The sequence below is a fragment of the Canis lupus genome, chromosome 11 (assembly GCF_048164855.1).
Source record: "Canis lupus baileyi chromosome 11, mCanLup2.hap1, whole genome shotgun sequence".
Classification (NCBI taxonomy): Eukaryota; Metazoa; Chordata; class Mammalia; order Carnivora; family Canidae; genus Canis; species Canis lupus.
Genome location: NC_132848.1, coordinates 47,625,664 through 47,641,026, shown reverse-complemented (window position 1 = coordinate 47,641,026; position 15,363 = coordinate 47,625,664). Strand labels below are relative to the sequence as shown.

The 15,363-nt window shown below is 49.6% G+C and overlaps 1 protein-coding gene across 7 annotated transcripts in view; it reads left to right on the top strand.

Annotated features, from left to right (window-relative positions):
* Nucleotides 1-15,363, top strand: part of ZAP70 (zeta chain of T cell receptor associated protein kinase 70) — a 31,179-nt gene that overhangs the window by 8,127 nt on the left and 7,689 nt on the right. For all 7 annotated transcript variants that reach the window (XR_012003293.1, XM_072768093.1, XM_072768089.1 and 4 more), the window contains 3 exons: nt 67-140; nt 10,464-10,898; nt 11,994-12,154. Coding sequence is in view for 6 of the 7 variants with exons in the window: in XM_072768093.1 (XP_072624194.1) it covers nt 10,497-10,898; nt 11,994-12,154 (563 nt within the window). In the remaining variant the exon portion in view is untranslated. The remainder of the gene's footprint in view (nt 1-66; nt 141-10,463; nt 10,899-11,993; nt 12,155-15,363) is intronic.

Here is a 15,363-nt window from a genome sequence, read left to right as displayed (position 1 = left end):
TCAGTCTGGGGGCTTGGGCTGCACGGACACCCAAGTTCATTTCTTGGGTCCCAATTCTTCATCTAGAACCAGCTTTTTGTTGGCGTTGGGGACCAGAGACCTGTGGCCCATTTGCCTCGATATCAACTGCACATCCTCAGGTATGTCATCCTAGGTGGAACGGCCCCTGGCCGCCGCCATTTCCATGGCTAGCCTGGGTCTGGTGGAGGAGGACAGAGTTAGGAGGCTCCTGAAAAGGGCCAGGAGGGGCTGTGGATCGGGAATGGGTGGTGTCCAGCTGGAAAAGGAAGCAGACACTGCTTGCAGCCACCCTAAGGGAAGCAAATTCCCTGCCAGAGTGTCAGCTGAGTGGTAGTTTCCAGGGGATGCAGAGATGCCTGCTCAGTTCTCGCTCCTGCTGGGCCCCATCAGGGTGACACCCTTGGGTCCAGGAAGCAGAGAATCTTCCAGAGAAAGCAAATATGTGTTCTGTCCCCTGCCCCCACCAGCCCCGTGAGCATGAAGGTGGCTTGTCAGGGCTTGAACTTGAACAACAAAATGCAGATGAGTCCTAGCAGGGGCCCCAGGACAGGCTTGAGCCACTTGTAAGGGAGCTCCGGTTAAAGGGGGACCCAGAGAGGGGAAGGAGAAAACAGTTTGAATCCTGCTCAACCGCTGTGTGTCCTTGGCAAGTTGCTTAGATTCTCTGAGCCTCAGTTTCTGCATCTGTTAAATGCAGATGCAAATACTGGCACCTTGCAGATGCCTGGTTCTTGACTCTTGGATGAGAGGTTGCAAAAAATGTCCCAAGCAGGAAAGAGTCTCTGCAGGAAGAAACAGGGCCCCTGTGGTGAAATGACCCAAGATGGGCTTCCTTACTCTCGTCTCAACAGGGTGGTGAGCACACGGTGGGTGCTTACTAAAGCTTTGCTGAGGGATCAGAGCCAGGGACGCCTGGGATAAAAAATGTTTGGGTGCCACCTCTGAAGCCTCTTCTCTTCCAGGGCTGTGCTTTTTTCCCCTTTTTACGTCTGTCCTCCTGTCTCCTGCATGCAGCCCTGGCACGGATACAGGGCACACAGGTAGCCTGGACGGTGGTTAAGTGTACACTCCGGAGCCAGACAGCCTAGATTCCTAGATTTGAGTCCTGGCCCTGCCACCTTTGGTGTGTGCTATGCAACCTTAGGCAAGTCACTGCACTTCTGTGTATGTCCAGTCCTGGATCCATAAATCCTTCACTCATGCACAGGGCTCTTGTGAGGATTAGGTAAACGAATATGGTTGACCCTTGAACAACATAGGGGTTAGGGGTGCCCAAACCCCATGCATTTGAACACCTGCATGTAACTTGACTCCCCCTGCAAACTTAACTGCGAATGGCTACTGTTGACCTGAAGCCTTCTGATAATATGGACGGTCTAATACATATTTTGTATGTTACAGTGTTGTGTACTATATTCTTACAATAAAGTAATCTAGACAAAATAAAATATCATGAAGAAAATCCTAAGAGAAAAGACATTTCCTGTACTGTAAAAAATCTGTGTGTCACTGGACCTGAGCAGTTCAAACCCGTGTTGTTCTGGGATCAACTGTATATCTAGAGTGCCTGGCACATAGTAGGTGCTATCTGAGCATGTTGCTGTAATTCTAATGGTCACTACTAGCTCTGGGAGGTCAGGCTCTGGACTTTGTAGCTTCTGGAGATTCTCCTGGGGGCTGCAGTAGCCAGACTTCTCCATGCCGACCATACCCTGCCCCCAACCAAAGCATAGGGTCAAGGCTGTCGTTCTTAACTGGAGCCAATTTTAACACCCCTTGACTCCCTAGCAACATTTGATAATGTGTGGAGACATTTTTGGTCATGACTCAGGGGGTGTTGGCATCTAGTAGATAAAGGCCAGGAATGATGCTAATCACCCCACAATGCACAGGACAGCACCCGGCTATCCCCACATTTCTATCAGGCCCTGTCTTCCCAACTCATCATCCCACCTTTCCCACCCCCTAAGCCTCTCCTCTTCTCCCTTTTACAGTCACAGAGACTGCCTGACACCCAGAGAGAGAAAACTCCTTGTTGAGGTCACATGGCCTTAAAACCAAGGCAGTAGAGCTTGGGGTCTGCGGGGACTGCTCTCATGGTATTGTTGTCGATCAGCAGACACTTAGCAAGTCTGCTGGATGCGAGGACCTATTCCCAACCCCAGAACACCCAGCTGTGGGCCCTGACTGTTGAAGGAACCTCAAAATGCAGTGACGCCTGGGCCAGCCTGGGATAAGAGCCCCTCGGGATCCAACTTAGAGCGAGATTCCACCTCCTTCTTTTGAAAAAAATTTTAAAAAATATTTTATTTATTCATTCATGAGAGACACACAGAGAGAGGCAGAGACACAGGCAGAGGGAGATATAGGCTCCCTGTGGAGAACCTGATGCGGGACTCGATCCCAGAACCTTGGGATCATGACCTGAGCCGAAGGCTGACAGTCAACCACTGAGCCACCTGGGCGTCCTGGGATTCTGTCTCCTAAAGGACATTTACCAGAGTGGTGAGTGCAGGCTTGCTGGGTCAGATACCTGCATTCAAATCCTGACTACCACTTGCAGGTCACATGATTTTGAACATGACATTAACCTCTTTGAGCTTCGGTTGCTTTAGCTAAGGAATGGAGGTAACAGTTCCCATTTAATGGGACTCAAGGTGAGGTTTAGATTAAGTGGATAATGCTCATAGTAAAGTCCCTGGCACAGAGGCTGTTGTGGTTGTCTGTCTTATGTGCATGTATTTGGAAGAAACAGGGGCTCCAGAAGAAAACAAGACAGCTGTAGGCTCTGCCTCAGGGACCTCAGCCTGGTCACAGTGGTCATAAACGGCTATCAGGGCTGTGATATTGGAGGATGGGCCCTGGGACAAGAGAGGAAGTGCCTGACTCAGCTTGGGGAAGGTGGAGTAGGAATCATGGAATGCTTCTAGGAGGAGGGGACAACAGAGGGGACCTAAAGCATATTGGCAGGAGAAGGGGGTGGGCACCTACTATGTGCCTTGCTAGTAGGGGTAGGGGAACAAAACAGAATTTCCCTCTCACAGTGCTTACATTCTAGCAGGGGTCACAGGTCCTATGTCAACAAGTTGGTAGATAAATCCCATTTTTGGTGGTGAAGAGTAATAAAGCTGGGTCAGGGATAGAGAGAGAGGGGAGATGATTTTAGAGAGGGAGATCAGAGAAGAACTCTTGGACGAGGTGGTGATATTTAGGCAGAGGCTTGAATAAAGTGAGGGATTTTGAGGGAAGAGTGTCCAGGCAGAGAGAACAGGCAGTGCAAAGGCCCTGAGGTTGGACCATGCCTGATTTCATCAGGTGAACTGAACAAGTGATATAAGGAGGCCCATGTGGCTGGTGGGGCATGAATGAGAATAAAGAGGTGATTGGGCAGATTGCATAAGGGCTTGGGAGCCACTGTGAGGACATGGGCTTTACCCCTGAGTGAGGTAGGAGTCCTGGATGGCTGAGAGAAGAGAAGGACATGACAACACAATGGTGGTCCAGGTGCTGTGCTTGGTGCTCAGTGAGCCTTATCCCATGGAATCCCTACAATCTACTGGTGTCAAGCACCTTTGCTTGCATCATTTTCTAGGTGGGGTCTGGTGAGCTTAAGTCACTGCTCAGTACCATGCCACCACTATACAGTAGACCTCTGATTCCATGGTTGAAATCTGATCCCCTGGTGTCAAGAAAAAGATATGAAGGAGCATATTGCCACCCATGGCACAATGCCAACTTCTGTCATTTGTGACTTAGAATAAAACCAAGGTGGCATTCTATTGGCTGAAATTACCTGTGTTGCTCCTACTGGTGGGCAGAGGGGGCCCCATGATTGCGGACTGAAGAGCAGGAATTGTGGCTTTAGGGGGGACTTAGGGTCTCAGGCAGAAGACTGGGAGTCAGTGAGAAAAGGGATGGGCAGAGAGGGACTGGGCCCCCATTCCAGCAGTGCCTTTGGTGGGGTCACTTCTGGCATCTGGCTGAGGGTAGCATATAGAGCCTCCAGGCCTGCTCAGTGCAGCTCCCACCAGCTCCCACCAAGTCCAGTTGGATAGGCTCATTCCCTCTGCAGCCTTACTGCCTCAGTCTCCTCCCCCCCTTCCCGGGCTCTCACAATGGATATCTAATTGGGGCTTTTGATGTTCAGAGTATGTTCTGTGGCATAGAAGACCCTCAAGGCTCTGCCACATGGGAGTGGGGATAAAACAAAGCTAAAACAGTCCTTCCATGCAGGTCTTCTCAGAGCCTTTATTTTTTATTTTTTTAAAGATTTTTATTTGAGTGAGAGAAAGAGAGCATGAGTCAGTGGAAAGGGGGGAGGGAGAGGGAGAAGCAGACTCCCTGATGAGCAGGGAGCCTGACACCATCAATCTCAGGACCCTGAGATCACGACCTGAGCTGAAGGCAGATGCTTAGCCGATTGAGCCACCCAGGTGCCCCACGCCTTTATTTATTTATTTATTTATTTACCTTTATTTATTTGGTTTATTTATTTATTTTAGAAAGGTGGGGTGGTGAGTGAGGGGCAGAGGAAAGGGAGAGAAAGAATCTCAAGCAGACTCCCCACTGAGCACAGAGCCCCAGGCAGGGCTCCATCTCACAACCCTGAGATCAGGACCCGAGCTGAAATCAAGGGTCATTGCTTAAGGAACTGAGCCACCCAAGTGCCTCTCAGAGCCTTTAATATGCTAAAATGCTTTCCACAGCTTTTGAAAATGTGTTTGACCACTTGAGCTTTGTTTCCTTTGAAGTATGTTTCGCATATCAGGTCTCTCTGGAATAGACTGAACTCTGCTTTTGCCCAAGGAGGCTGCTTTAATGATGGAATTCCAGGTAGATCCTTCTGAGCAAGGACCACAGGTTTCCTCCTTCTCCTCCCAGGGTCTGAGCTGTGAAAACAAGGCTGATGTTCCTTTATCTCTCAGTGGGGCTGCAAACTCTGAGATGGCCAAATTCTCTGAACTCACAGCTCATGAGGTGGCTGGATGAGGCTGGATGGGGTCAGTCCAGGCAGGGGATGGGGAGGCTCATAGTGAGCTTGCCTCCTGGGAAAGCCATGAAGTCTGTAGGAACATAACTGGGACAGAAATATGTGATCTGGGATCCCTGGGTGGCTCAGCGGTTTGGCGCCTGCCTTTGGCCCAGGGCGTGATCCTGGAGACCCGGGATCGAGTCCCACATCGGGCTCCCGGCGTGGAGCCTGCTTCTCCTTCCTCCTGTGTCTCTGCGCCTCTCTGTCTCTCTCTCTATGTCTATCATAAATAAATAAATCTTTAAAAAAAAAAAAAGAAATATGTGATCTACCTATCCATGTCAAGGGTCCCACCAAGAGCCTGCAGACTAGGCCAGCTCCTCTGAAAGCAAAGGGTGCATGCTGGCCAGGCCTGCAGCAGAGCTGCATAGACACATGTTCCAGCCTCTTGTCCCCCTGGCTTTACATCTCCTGCTTCCTCCTGTCTACTTCCTCTGGCTTCCCTAGTATCTCTGGGCACGGGAAAGTTGGTCACTCCGGCTCTCATCCCCCTGTTTTACTAGTGAGGACAGCCGAGAAAGGCACAGACAGGAAGGCAAAAGCAGACACAGGGCTGGCTAACCCCTGGATCCATCATCCGTGCAATGTCATGTTATTATTACTGTTGTCGTTATTGGCAGTGAGACAGGGAGGTTGTGATAAAGCTAAGGGTGCACAGGGAATGCTCCTGCCTCTGGGCTACCTTGGCCTTTGGTCTGAGGTGGCCAATCTTGGCTTATGGCCCTGGACTGGGCCCCAAGGGCCAGTCTCTCCCCACCCCCTGCTGCACTAACCTGTCTCTGGCTACCCAGGTTGCACCTGTGGCCATTGCGGGGAGGAGCTTCTCAAACTGTGTTGCTGACAATTTCCTGCCACAGCTTCCTGCCCCAGAGACTAGCTTCACTACCCCCACCTCCTCACAGCCCCAGGGCAAGCCCCCACCTTGCTGCCTGGCCCTGGGTATAGGGAGTAGCTATGTGAATCTGTGAGGCAGGGGTGGCTGGATTTGGGAAGATGGAGAGAAGTGGGGAGGGTGTACTCAGTAGAGGGCACTGCGTGGATAAAAGTATGGAAGTAAATTTGAAAGAAGGCTAACAGCACAGCACAGCTGGAACAGAGGGAGGATCGGAGAGTTTAGTTAGATTAAATAAAGTGGGCAGGAGGGAGCCACAGTAAGTTCTTGAGCAAGGGAAGCCATGGGGAAAAATTGTCGAGAACCGTTGCAGACCCTGGAGCTCAGCTTATGGGAAACAAACTGTGGGGTTTAGTCAAACCACACATATGAGTTAGATCTGGATCTCAGGTTTTATTAATAGACACACAGCAGATGGTGATCAAAGGAGGTGATCTCAAAGGAGAGAGATGTGGACTAGATAGGTGGGCATGGTGGTATGTTTATAGCCCCAGACAGAATGGCCTAAGTACGGGGACCAGGGCTGGGTAAGGAGAGAGAGTAGGAACTGTCAGAGAGTGAGGAGGCACGTCAGGGGGCCTGTGAAGGACCAGGGAGAGCCAAGAGGCTCAAGCAGGAAGGAGGGATCATGATGTCCATCACTCAGGGGACCCAGCATTGAGGAGGCATTAAGTGCGTGCCTGGTGTCCACTAGCCGGTGATATCAGTGCTTCCTCTCTAACCTGGAGAGCATCCTGATGGGGGTGGAGGGCAGACTGTGAGGCTGGGTGAGGGGGTGGGAACCAAGAAGTAGAGCAGGAGTGTAAACAGCACATTTCCTATGTCAGTTATTATTTTTAGTCTCTGGTTTGTCTATACTTTCCAGTTCCTTTAGTTAAAAAAAATTATGGTATAATTTACATACAGTAAAATTCACCCATTTTAGTGAAAACTTCTGTGAGATTTGACAAATGCATATAGATTGAGAAACTACCATCTCAATCAAAATATTGACTATTTTCCCAAATACCCTCATGTCCTTTCTAGTCAGTCTTTCCCCTTGACCCCCAGCCTCTGGCAACCACTGGTGCTCCACTGATAAAGCTTTGAATGGAATTCTGTAGTTTGTAGTCTTTTGGATTTGGCTTCTTGCACTCAGCATGATGCCTTTGAGATTCATCCATGTGGTGTGGGTATTAGCATTTCCTTTTATTTTATTGCTGTGTAGTATCCCATGGCAGGGATATACTACAGTTTATTTGTTCATTGGTTGAGATACATTTGTTTCCAGAATTTGGCAGCTGTGAATAGAACTGCTATAAACATTTCCTGTGTAGGTTTTTGTGTGAATACAAGTTTCCATTTCTCTAGGGTAAATACCTAGGAACTCTTTTTGACTCTTAAACACTCTGATGGAATGGTGACCTATGTCTCCAAGTGGGGACACAAATGCAGTCTGTGATTACTCACCTGCCTGTAACTGTTGGGACACCCAGGAACCCCCTTAAGCCTGCCTTCCCAACACCAATGTCAGGAGCTATCAGGTTAGAATGCAGATCCTGGCTCCTCCTCTGGTTACCCCAACCCAAACCTCGCCTGATTTTCACTCCAGTATCTTCCTCTCAGCCCATCCTTGTCTGTTCCTGGATGCCCAGGGGGAAAGGCAGCCTTTCTCAATCCACAAAAACCTTGGCACACCTGCTTACATTTGCTTAGGTAAGGAAGGCACCCAAGGATCCTCCCCTGAACATAACCTATGCCTGGGTGGTCTTGTGGGGCCCATCTTAGAGAAATGCCTAGAAATTGTTATGGGGAGATACATTTTTTTCAATATTATATAAAAACTCACAAAAATACAGCAAAATGGGAAGATTTCCCATTAACACTCCTATGTTCTACAATTGTTATATTTACTGGGTGAATATTAGGATCACATAGAGTTGATCCTATTATTAGCAGATTCTGTATTTAGCCTACTTGCTAAAATTTACTTGTAACTCCCAAACTAATACTTGAGGCCCTTTCATAGTCATTCAAGAACATTAAGGAGATGGGCGGCCCGGGTGGCTCAGTGGTTTAGTGCTGCCTTCAGCCCAGGGCCTCATCCTAGAGACCCAGGATTGAGTCCCATGTCAGGCTCCCTGCATGTAGCCTGCTTCTCCCTCTGCCTGTGTCTCTGCCTCTCTCTCTCTCTCTCTCTCTCTCTCTCTGTATCTCTCATAAACAAATAAATAAAATCTTAAAAAAAACCAAACAAACATTAAGCAGAGAAGCAAGAAATTTGAGTCAACTGACAGGTGACACTCCTCTACCTTTTTTGCTTTAATTTTCATATTGTAAACATGTGTCCTCTATTTGGTGCCATGATTTTGTGCTTTTTGTTGGTGATTACATTGTTTAAACAGCAGCATACTGATCAAGTGCTGTCTTGCATTCCTAAGTGCAAGAGGGCTGTGATGTGCCTTATGTGAAAAGTATGTTAGATAATCTTAAAGTTGTGGTGCTGTTGGGTGAGCATTCAATGTTAATGAATCAACAATATATGTCAAATAGTGTCGTTAGCAGAAACAGGGTTATGTACTGATTGGTTGATGAAAATGTTGTGATCAGAGACTTGATGGAACCTATCACTGCATTTCTTCTAGGAGCAAGCATTTAATATTTGCTAATTCAGTGTTTGCAATAACTCTACAGAACTTCTCTGAATAATAAGACTTGACTGTGTCTGTGTACCTATCTGCCCCATCCATCAGTTTATGTTATTTTTTTGGATGCTTTTCACATTAAATCAGTCATCAGTAGCCATTGGACCTAAATATTTCTGCATACATATCATTAACTAGTGCTCAATATTTTATGGTCTTTTTTTTTTTTTTTTTTTTTTTTAATTGTGACGGGTTCAGGGCAGCCCTGGTGGCTCAGTGGTTTAGCGCTGCCTTCAGCCCAGGGTGTGATCCTGGAGATCCAGGATGGAGTCCCACGTCGGGCTCCCTGTATGGAGCCTGCTTCTCCCTCTGCCCGTGTCTCTCTGCCTCTCTCTTTGTGTGTCTCTCATGAATAAATAAAAATCTTAAAAAAAATAAATGTGAGGGGTTCAGGGACACCAGGATGGCTCAAGTAGTTGAGCATTTGCCTTTGGCTCAGGGCATGATCCCGGGTCTGGGGATCCAGTCCCGCATCAGGCTCCCCACAGATAGCCTGCTTCTCTCTATGTCTCTGTCTCTCTCTGTATCTCTCATGAATAAATAAAATCTTAACAAAACTGAGGGGTTCAAATACAATGAAATGAACAAATTTCAGCACATTATTTGAGAAATTCTGACACCTGTATAACCCAGTGCTTATCAAAATATCAGTCATTAATACTTTAACCCCAGAAAGTTAAAAAGATAATTTTACTAGATATGTATCTAAATATCTGCCTTACTGGATATGTATCTAAACATTTTTAATCCCTTCTCCCCACATAGGAGCATACTTTCCAGTGGCTGTATAAAAGTTCACATTGGAATTAAATCCTTATGTAGTTAACTGCTCTCTTTTGATGGATATTCAGATTAGTTTATGCTTTCTAGAAATTTGTCCAGGAAGGCAGATGCAGCAGGGCAAAGGGGAATTTCCAAGGCCGAGGGGACTCAGTGGAAAGGGAAAAGGGAAGGCTAACAGAGTACTGTTCTTTTGAAGAACAAAGCTGGTTCCAGCTTTAGAGCTTTTATACTTGCTGTTTTCTCTGCCCAATGTGCTCTTTTCTATGATTTTTGAAAAGCTGGCTCCTCCTCATCCTTCAGATCTCAGTTCAAATGCTACCTCCTCAGAGAAGGTGACCATCCCAGCTACAGTGGCCTCTTTTCTCTCTCTCTTTTAAAAAAATATTTTATTTATTTTTAAAAGATTTTATTTATTCATGAGAGACACACACACACACAGAGACACAGGCAGAGGGAGAAGCAGGTTCCGTGCAGGGAGCCCGATGCGGGACTCGATCCTGAGCCCTGGGAGGAAGGCAGGCACTAAAGTGCTGAGCCACCCAGGGATCCCCCCAAAATATTTTATTTAAATTCAATTTGCCTCCCCTTCTTTTCTCTCTTAATATCACTCTATGTCCTTTAGGACGCACTTCAGTTTGTAATTATTTTTGCCTCTTTCGTTGTTTCATGTATCCCAGACTGCTGTCTTCAGGAAGGCAGGACCAAGTCTGTCTTATTCACTGTTATCTCCAGCCCTGGCCTGGAGCACTATAATTCAACAGGTGTTTGGGAAATGAATGAATGGCTCCGGGTGCTGGTGTGGGGGGGGCCAGTGGGGATGTTTGGGCGCTCAGCACAGTCTCTGAAGAGTCAGAAGAGGGTTGGGGACTGAGCCCAGCAAGCTGGGGGCTCCCCTCCAAAGCGGGTTCTGGCACAAAGCAGGCTCTGCGCGGTTGGCATGGATGCCCCTCAGGGCAGCCTCTCTCCCACTTCTCTGGGCCCAACGGAGGGTGTTCGCGAAGGCAGGCCGAAGCCCTGACCTGCCCTCCTCCATCTCGCTCTGAACGCGCAGGGTTCCGGCCGAGGCGCAGGGGCGGCGGCGGCGATGCCGGACCCCGCGGCGCACCTGCCCTTCTTCTACGGCAGCATCTCGCGCGCCGAGGCCGAGGAGCACCTGAAGCTGGCGGGCATGGCCGACGGGCTCTTCCTGCTGCGCCAGTGCCTGCGCTCGCTGGGCGGCTACGTGCTCTCCCTCGTGCACAACGTGCGCTTCCACCACTTCCCCATCGAGCGCCAGCTCAACGGCACCTACGCCATCGCCGGCGGCAAGGCGCACTGCGGCCCCGCCGAGCTCTGCGAGTTCTACTCGCGCGACCCCGACGGGCTGCCCTGCAACCTGCGCAAGCCGTGCAACCGGCCGTCCGGGCTCGAGCCGCAGCCCGGGGTCTTCGACTGCCTGCGCGACGCCATGGTGCGCGACTACGTGCGCCAGACGTGGAAGCTGGAGGTGAGAACGCGGGGCGGGGGGCCTCGGGGAGGCGGGCGGGTCCCGGGGGCGGGGCGGGGCGGGGGGCGGGGCCGGGAGGTGGGCGGGCCCTGGGGGCGGGGGCGGGCGGCTCCTGGGGGCGGGGCCGGGAGGTGGGCGGGCCCTGGGGGCGGGGAGGGGGCGGACCCCGGGGCGGGGCCGGGAGGTCGGCCTGGTTGTGAGCTCGTCCCGGAGCCTAGAGAGCCTCGGAGCCGTGGGGGGCGAGGTGGGGGAGCCGTTGTCTTCAACAGCTTGTGCTTTGATGGGGATCCCTGGGTAGCTCAGCGGTTTGGCGCCTGCCTTTGGCCCAGGGCGCGATCCCGGAGTCCCGGGATCGAGTCCCGGGATCGAGTCCCGCGTAGGGCTCCCGGCATATGGAGCCTGCTTCTCCCTGTGCCTCTCTTTCTCTCTCGCTCCCTCTTTCTCTCTGTCTATCATGAATAAATAAATAAATAAATATTAAAAAAAAAAAACAAAACCAGCTTGTGCTTTGCAGTACCGCGCCAGAGTTGGAAGTTGGAAGCTGGAAGCTGGAGGGGTGGGTGGGAGCGGGACCTAGGAGGAGGCTTCCGAGGGCGGGGCCTGAGCGATGCCTTGGTGCTAGACTGTGCTAGACCTGGAGGTCTGGACTGGGGGCGGAGCCTGAGGACGCTGGGGGCGCTGCCTGCGGAACAACCAGTGCCAGATTGTCAAGCTGGAGATGAGTTTGGGGTCGCCTGTCATGGCCCTGGTTGGGTGGGAGATGGGGGCGGGGCGCTCTCCTCAACAGGCTGAAGGACTCACCCTAGGGTCTCTCGGGACAGAGACAATTAAGAAAGTCCAGGAGAGGGATCCCTGGGTGGCGCAGCGGTTTGGTGCCTGCCTTTGGCCCAGGGCGTGATCCTGGAGACCTGGGATCGAGTCCCACGTCGGGCTCCCGGTGCATGGAGCCTGCTTGTGTCTCTGCCTCTCTCTCTCTCTCTCTCTGACTATCATAAAAAAAAAAAAAGAAAGAAAGAAAGTCCAGGAGATGGAAGAGGCTTCCTGTGGTCGCACTCTTGGTGACAGTTACAAGTCTTGTCATCTACCCTTCTCTAGGGCGAGGCCCTGGAGCAGGCCATCATCAGCCAGGCTCCCCAGGTGGAGAAGCTCATTGCCACGACAGCTCATGAGCGGATGCCCTGGTACCACAGCAGCCTGACACGCGAGGAGGCAGAGCGCAAACTCTATTCGGGCTCGCAGACCGACGGCAAGTTCCTGTATGTGGGCCTTGAGGCTTGGGGCTTTGGGGTGGTAGGCTGGAGCTTGTTGGCTGGAATACTGGAGGGTGCTGCAGACCTCAGGGTGCAGATGGACCATGAAGGGGTACACCTGTGCTAACACACACAGGGGGGTTGTGTGTTTCTGAGTGTGGGAAGGGGCATAATATGGGAAGGGATCTGCAGTGGTTAGGATGCCAGAGCTGGACTGCCTGGGGAACAATCCAGACTCTGCTACTTACCAGCTGCCGACGCTGGGCAAGTGGCTGAACTTCTGCCTACTTCCATTTCCTCTCCTCCATTCAACAAATATTTACCGAACACCTACTATGTGCCAAGCACTGTTTCAGGCACTGAGGACATGACAATGAACAAAACAGACATAAATCCCTGTCATTGTGGAGCAGGAAGACCAAACATGATGAATCAATACAGTATAGTCTGGATAGTAAATCAGATTCTGCTACTTATCAGCGGCTCTCCCCATCGTACCTCAGCTTTGGCCTCTTTTGCATCTTAATCTTCCATGGAAAATGTTTGACAATGATTCCACTGCCTCAAGAAAAAGATTTCCAGACTTTCTGCAGAGTTTATGACAGTTAATTGGTCTACTGAGGTAAGAGGAGTGTCAGAAGAGCCAGGGCCAATGGGTTAGACCAGCTGTGGAGGCCTTGGATGTCAAGCTTGAAGCCACAGAGGCAGGTTGGGCCAGAATGGGCCACGGGAGGTGGAAGCTGAGGGAGCTGGGCTTGGGTACCGTGTAGAGACTGAGCTGGCACTGAAGTTCAGAAGCAGTTGGAGCAGTGACATTATCAGGGATGGTGACTCATGCTGGGTGATGTCAAGAGACCAGAAGCAGCTACTTTGAGCCAGACTGTTGGAAAATTAGGCAAGGCATGCTTTAGACAGAGGCTGTTGTAGATTCTTCTTGCAGTTCCTGTAGTCAAGAACTGCTTTCTCAGTATGGGGATAGTTAGGGGGCTGAAGGTCAAAGCTGTAGGCATAGAACCTTGCATGGGCCCGGGGGGAAGGGAACACTCTTGGTGGATCCTGATGCCTGTTACAAGTCCAGGACAGGTACAGTTCTGAGATAAGAGTATAGGGTGTGATGGAAAGATGTATGCCACTCGGGCCTGGAATTAAGACCAGGGCCATGCTTGCTGTTGACCACACTTCAGAGCTGCTGAAAAGTGGTTGAGATTGTACTTCATGCTGTTTCCTGCCAAAACTTTCTGTGTAATCGCAGGGCTTATGGTTATGAGTTGATTCAACTTGAAAAGAAACCTGACCCCCACAAAGGGCCTTTAAGAGTATATTTTTAAGTGTTTCCTAACCTCTTCTGGATCACAGACCCCCTTTGGGAATCTTACTGAAGCTGAACCCCTTTCTGAACCCCAAAACATGTTCACCCCAGAGATTTTGTGTACAGCTACAGGAGATCTTAGTTGAGCCTGATCCTTATTCTTGGAGCTCTTTTCAGGTTAAGAACTTATGATATATTCAGTTGTCTCTTTTTACATATGAGGAGACTGAGACAGAGGATCAGTGACTTGCTCAGGGCAGCACAGATAATCGTGTGATGGAGCTGGCTGTCGTTCCTATTAGCAATTAACTGAGTCAGAAATGGATCTGAATCCAACCCTACTGTTAACCAGCTATGCAGGAGATGTGCTCCTATGCCTCAGTTTCTTCAACTGCAGAATAGAACCTACCATGTGGGGAATGCTGTAAAGATTAAGTGACAACTGTGTGAAGAATTTAGAACCACTATCTCAGTAAATGGTAGCTCTTATCTTTACCACTATTATCAGGTTCCATATATTCCTAAGTGGAGATCCACCTGAATTTCTTAGCTGGGACTTCTAGCTTAAGTTCAAGTTTGAACTGTGAGGACAAAGTACTGCTACCACCTACTGTTTTCTTGGTAAATTAAGTAGAATTTGTGGCACTGAAATATATATGGTGACCATACCCATGTCTGCCTATGTGGTTATTATGTGTGAATTGGTCATTGTTCTTTTAAGGACTTGCGAATCTCTTTCCAAAGAGAGCATTATCAGTTAGGCTTTGCTATATAATAAACCATCCTAAGGTGTTACATCTTAAAACAACATCACTTATTCACCCTTGATTCGGTGGGTTGGCAGCTTGGGCTTAGCTCAACTGGGTGATTCTTGTGCTGATTTCTTTTGAGCTCACTCATGTGCCTGTAGTCAGATGCAGTGGGGTGTTGACTGGGGCCTGATGGTATAGGATGGCCTCACGGACATGTCTGGTAGTTGGTAGGCTGGGATGCGTTGGTTTTCCTTCATGTGGCTTCTCCAACAGGTTAATCTGGACTCATTCCCATGGTGGTGGCAGGGTTGCCAGGAAAAGCAGGAGAGGGCAAGCAGGCCCAGTGCTCAACCACTTTCCAAGCCTCTCCTCCTGCCATGTTTGCTAATGTCTTATTGGCCAAAGCGAGTCATGTGGTCAGGTCCTGATTCAGGAGCTACAGAATGACACTCCATCAACTGATGGGAAGGAATGCCTGATATTGTGGTGGTATTTTCAATATTCCATACACATTTGCCAGTGAGCACTAGGTGTTGAGTTTCTGCTGCCAGTTCAGAATTTAAGGTTTTGACCTGGGGAGATTTTTTTCACTTCTCAGAAGAAGAGAATTAGTAATTGGAGACCATAACTTCCAGGCTAGTCCACCAGTCTACTTATGGAAGTGCTTTCTTTTCTGTGGGGCATTTGCTTTTTAGTTTGTTGTGGGCTCTCTTCTTCGTCCTTTGGTGCTCCCCTATCACCCTGTACTCTGGTTTCTTATCTCTTCATGTACCCCTGACTGCTGTGGGCTAGCCTGGGAACTGTATCATCCTTCACTGCCTTGTTCTCTGGGGAACTTGCTGCTCCTCTGTACCACTATCAGGTTTTGCCGTGGCAATTTAGAGGATATTTTCCATCCCTCTGGTCTAAGGAAGGGATTGATTATGAGGTGGGCTCACATCTCTTTTGTATCATTGTATCCCTGCCCTTAGAACAATACCTGGCGCATGGTTCACACTCAGTAAACATTTGTCTGATAAATGAACATCCATGGGCAGGGCCCAAGTCCTGTCAGAGAGCTTACAGCATCTGCAGGCCATCCTGTTGCCTATTCCCTGCTGCCTGCCACCAGCCAACTCTTCCGTACCTCAGTGCACTTCCTAAGATTATTGGTC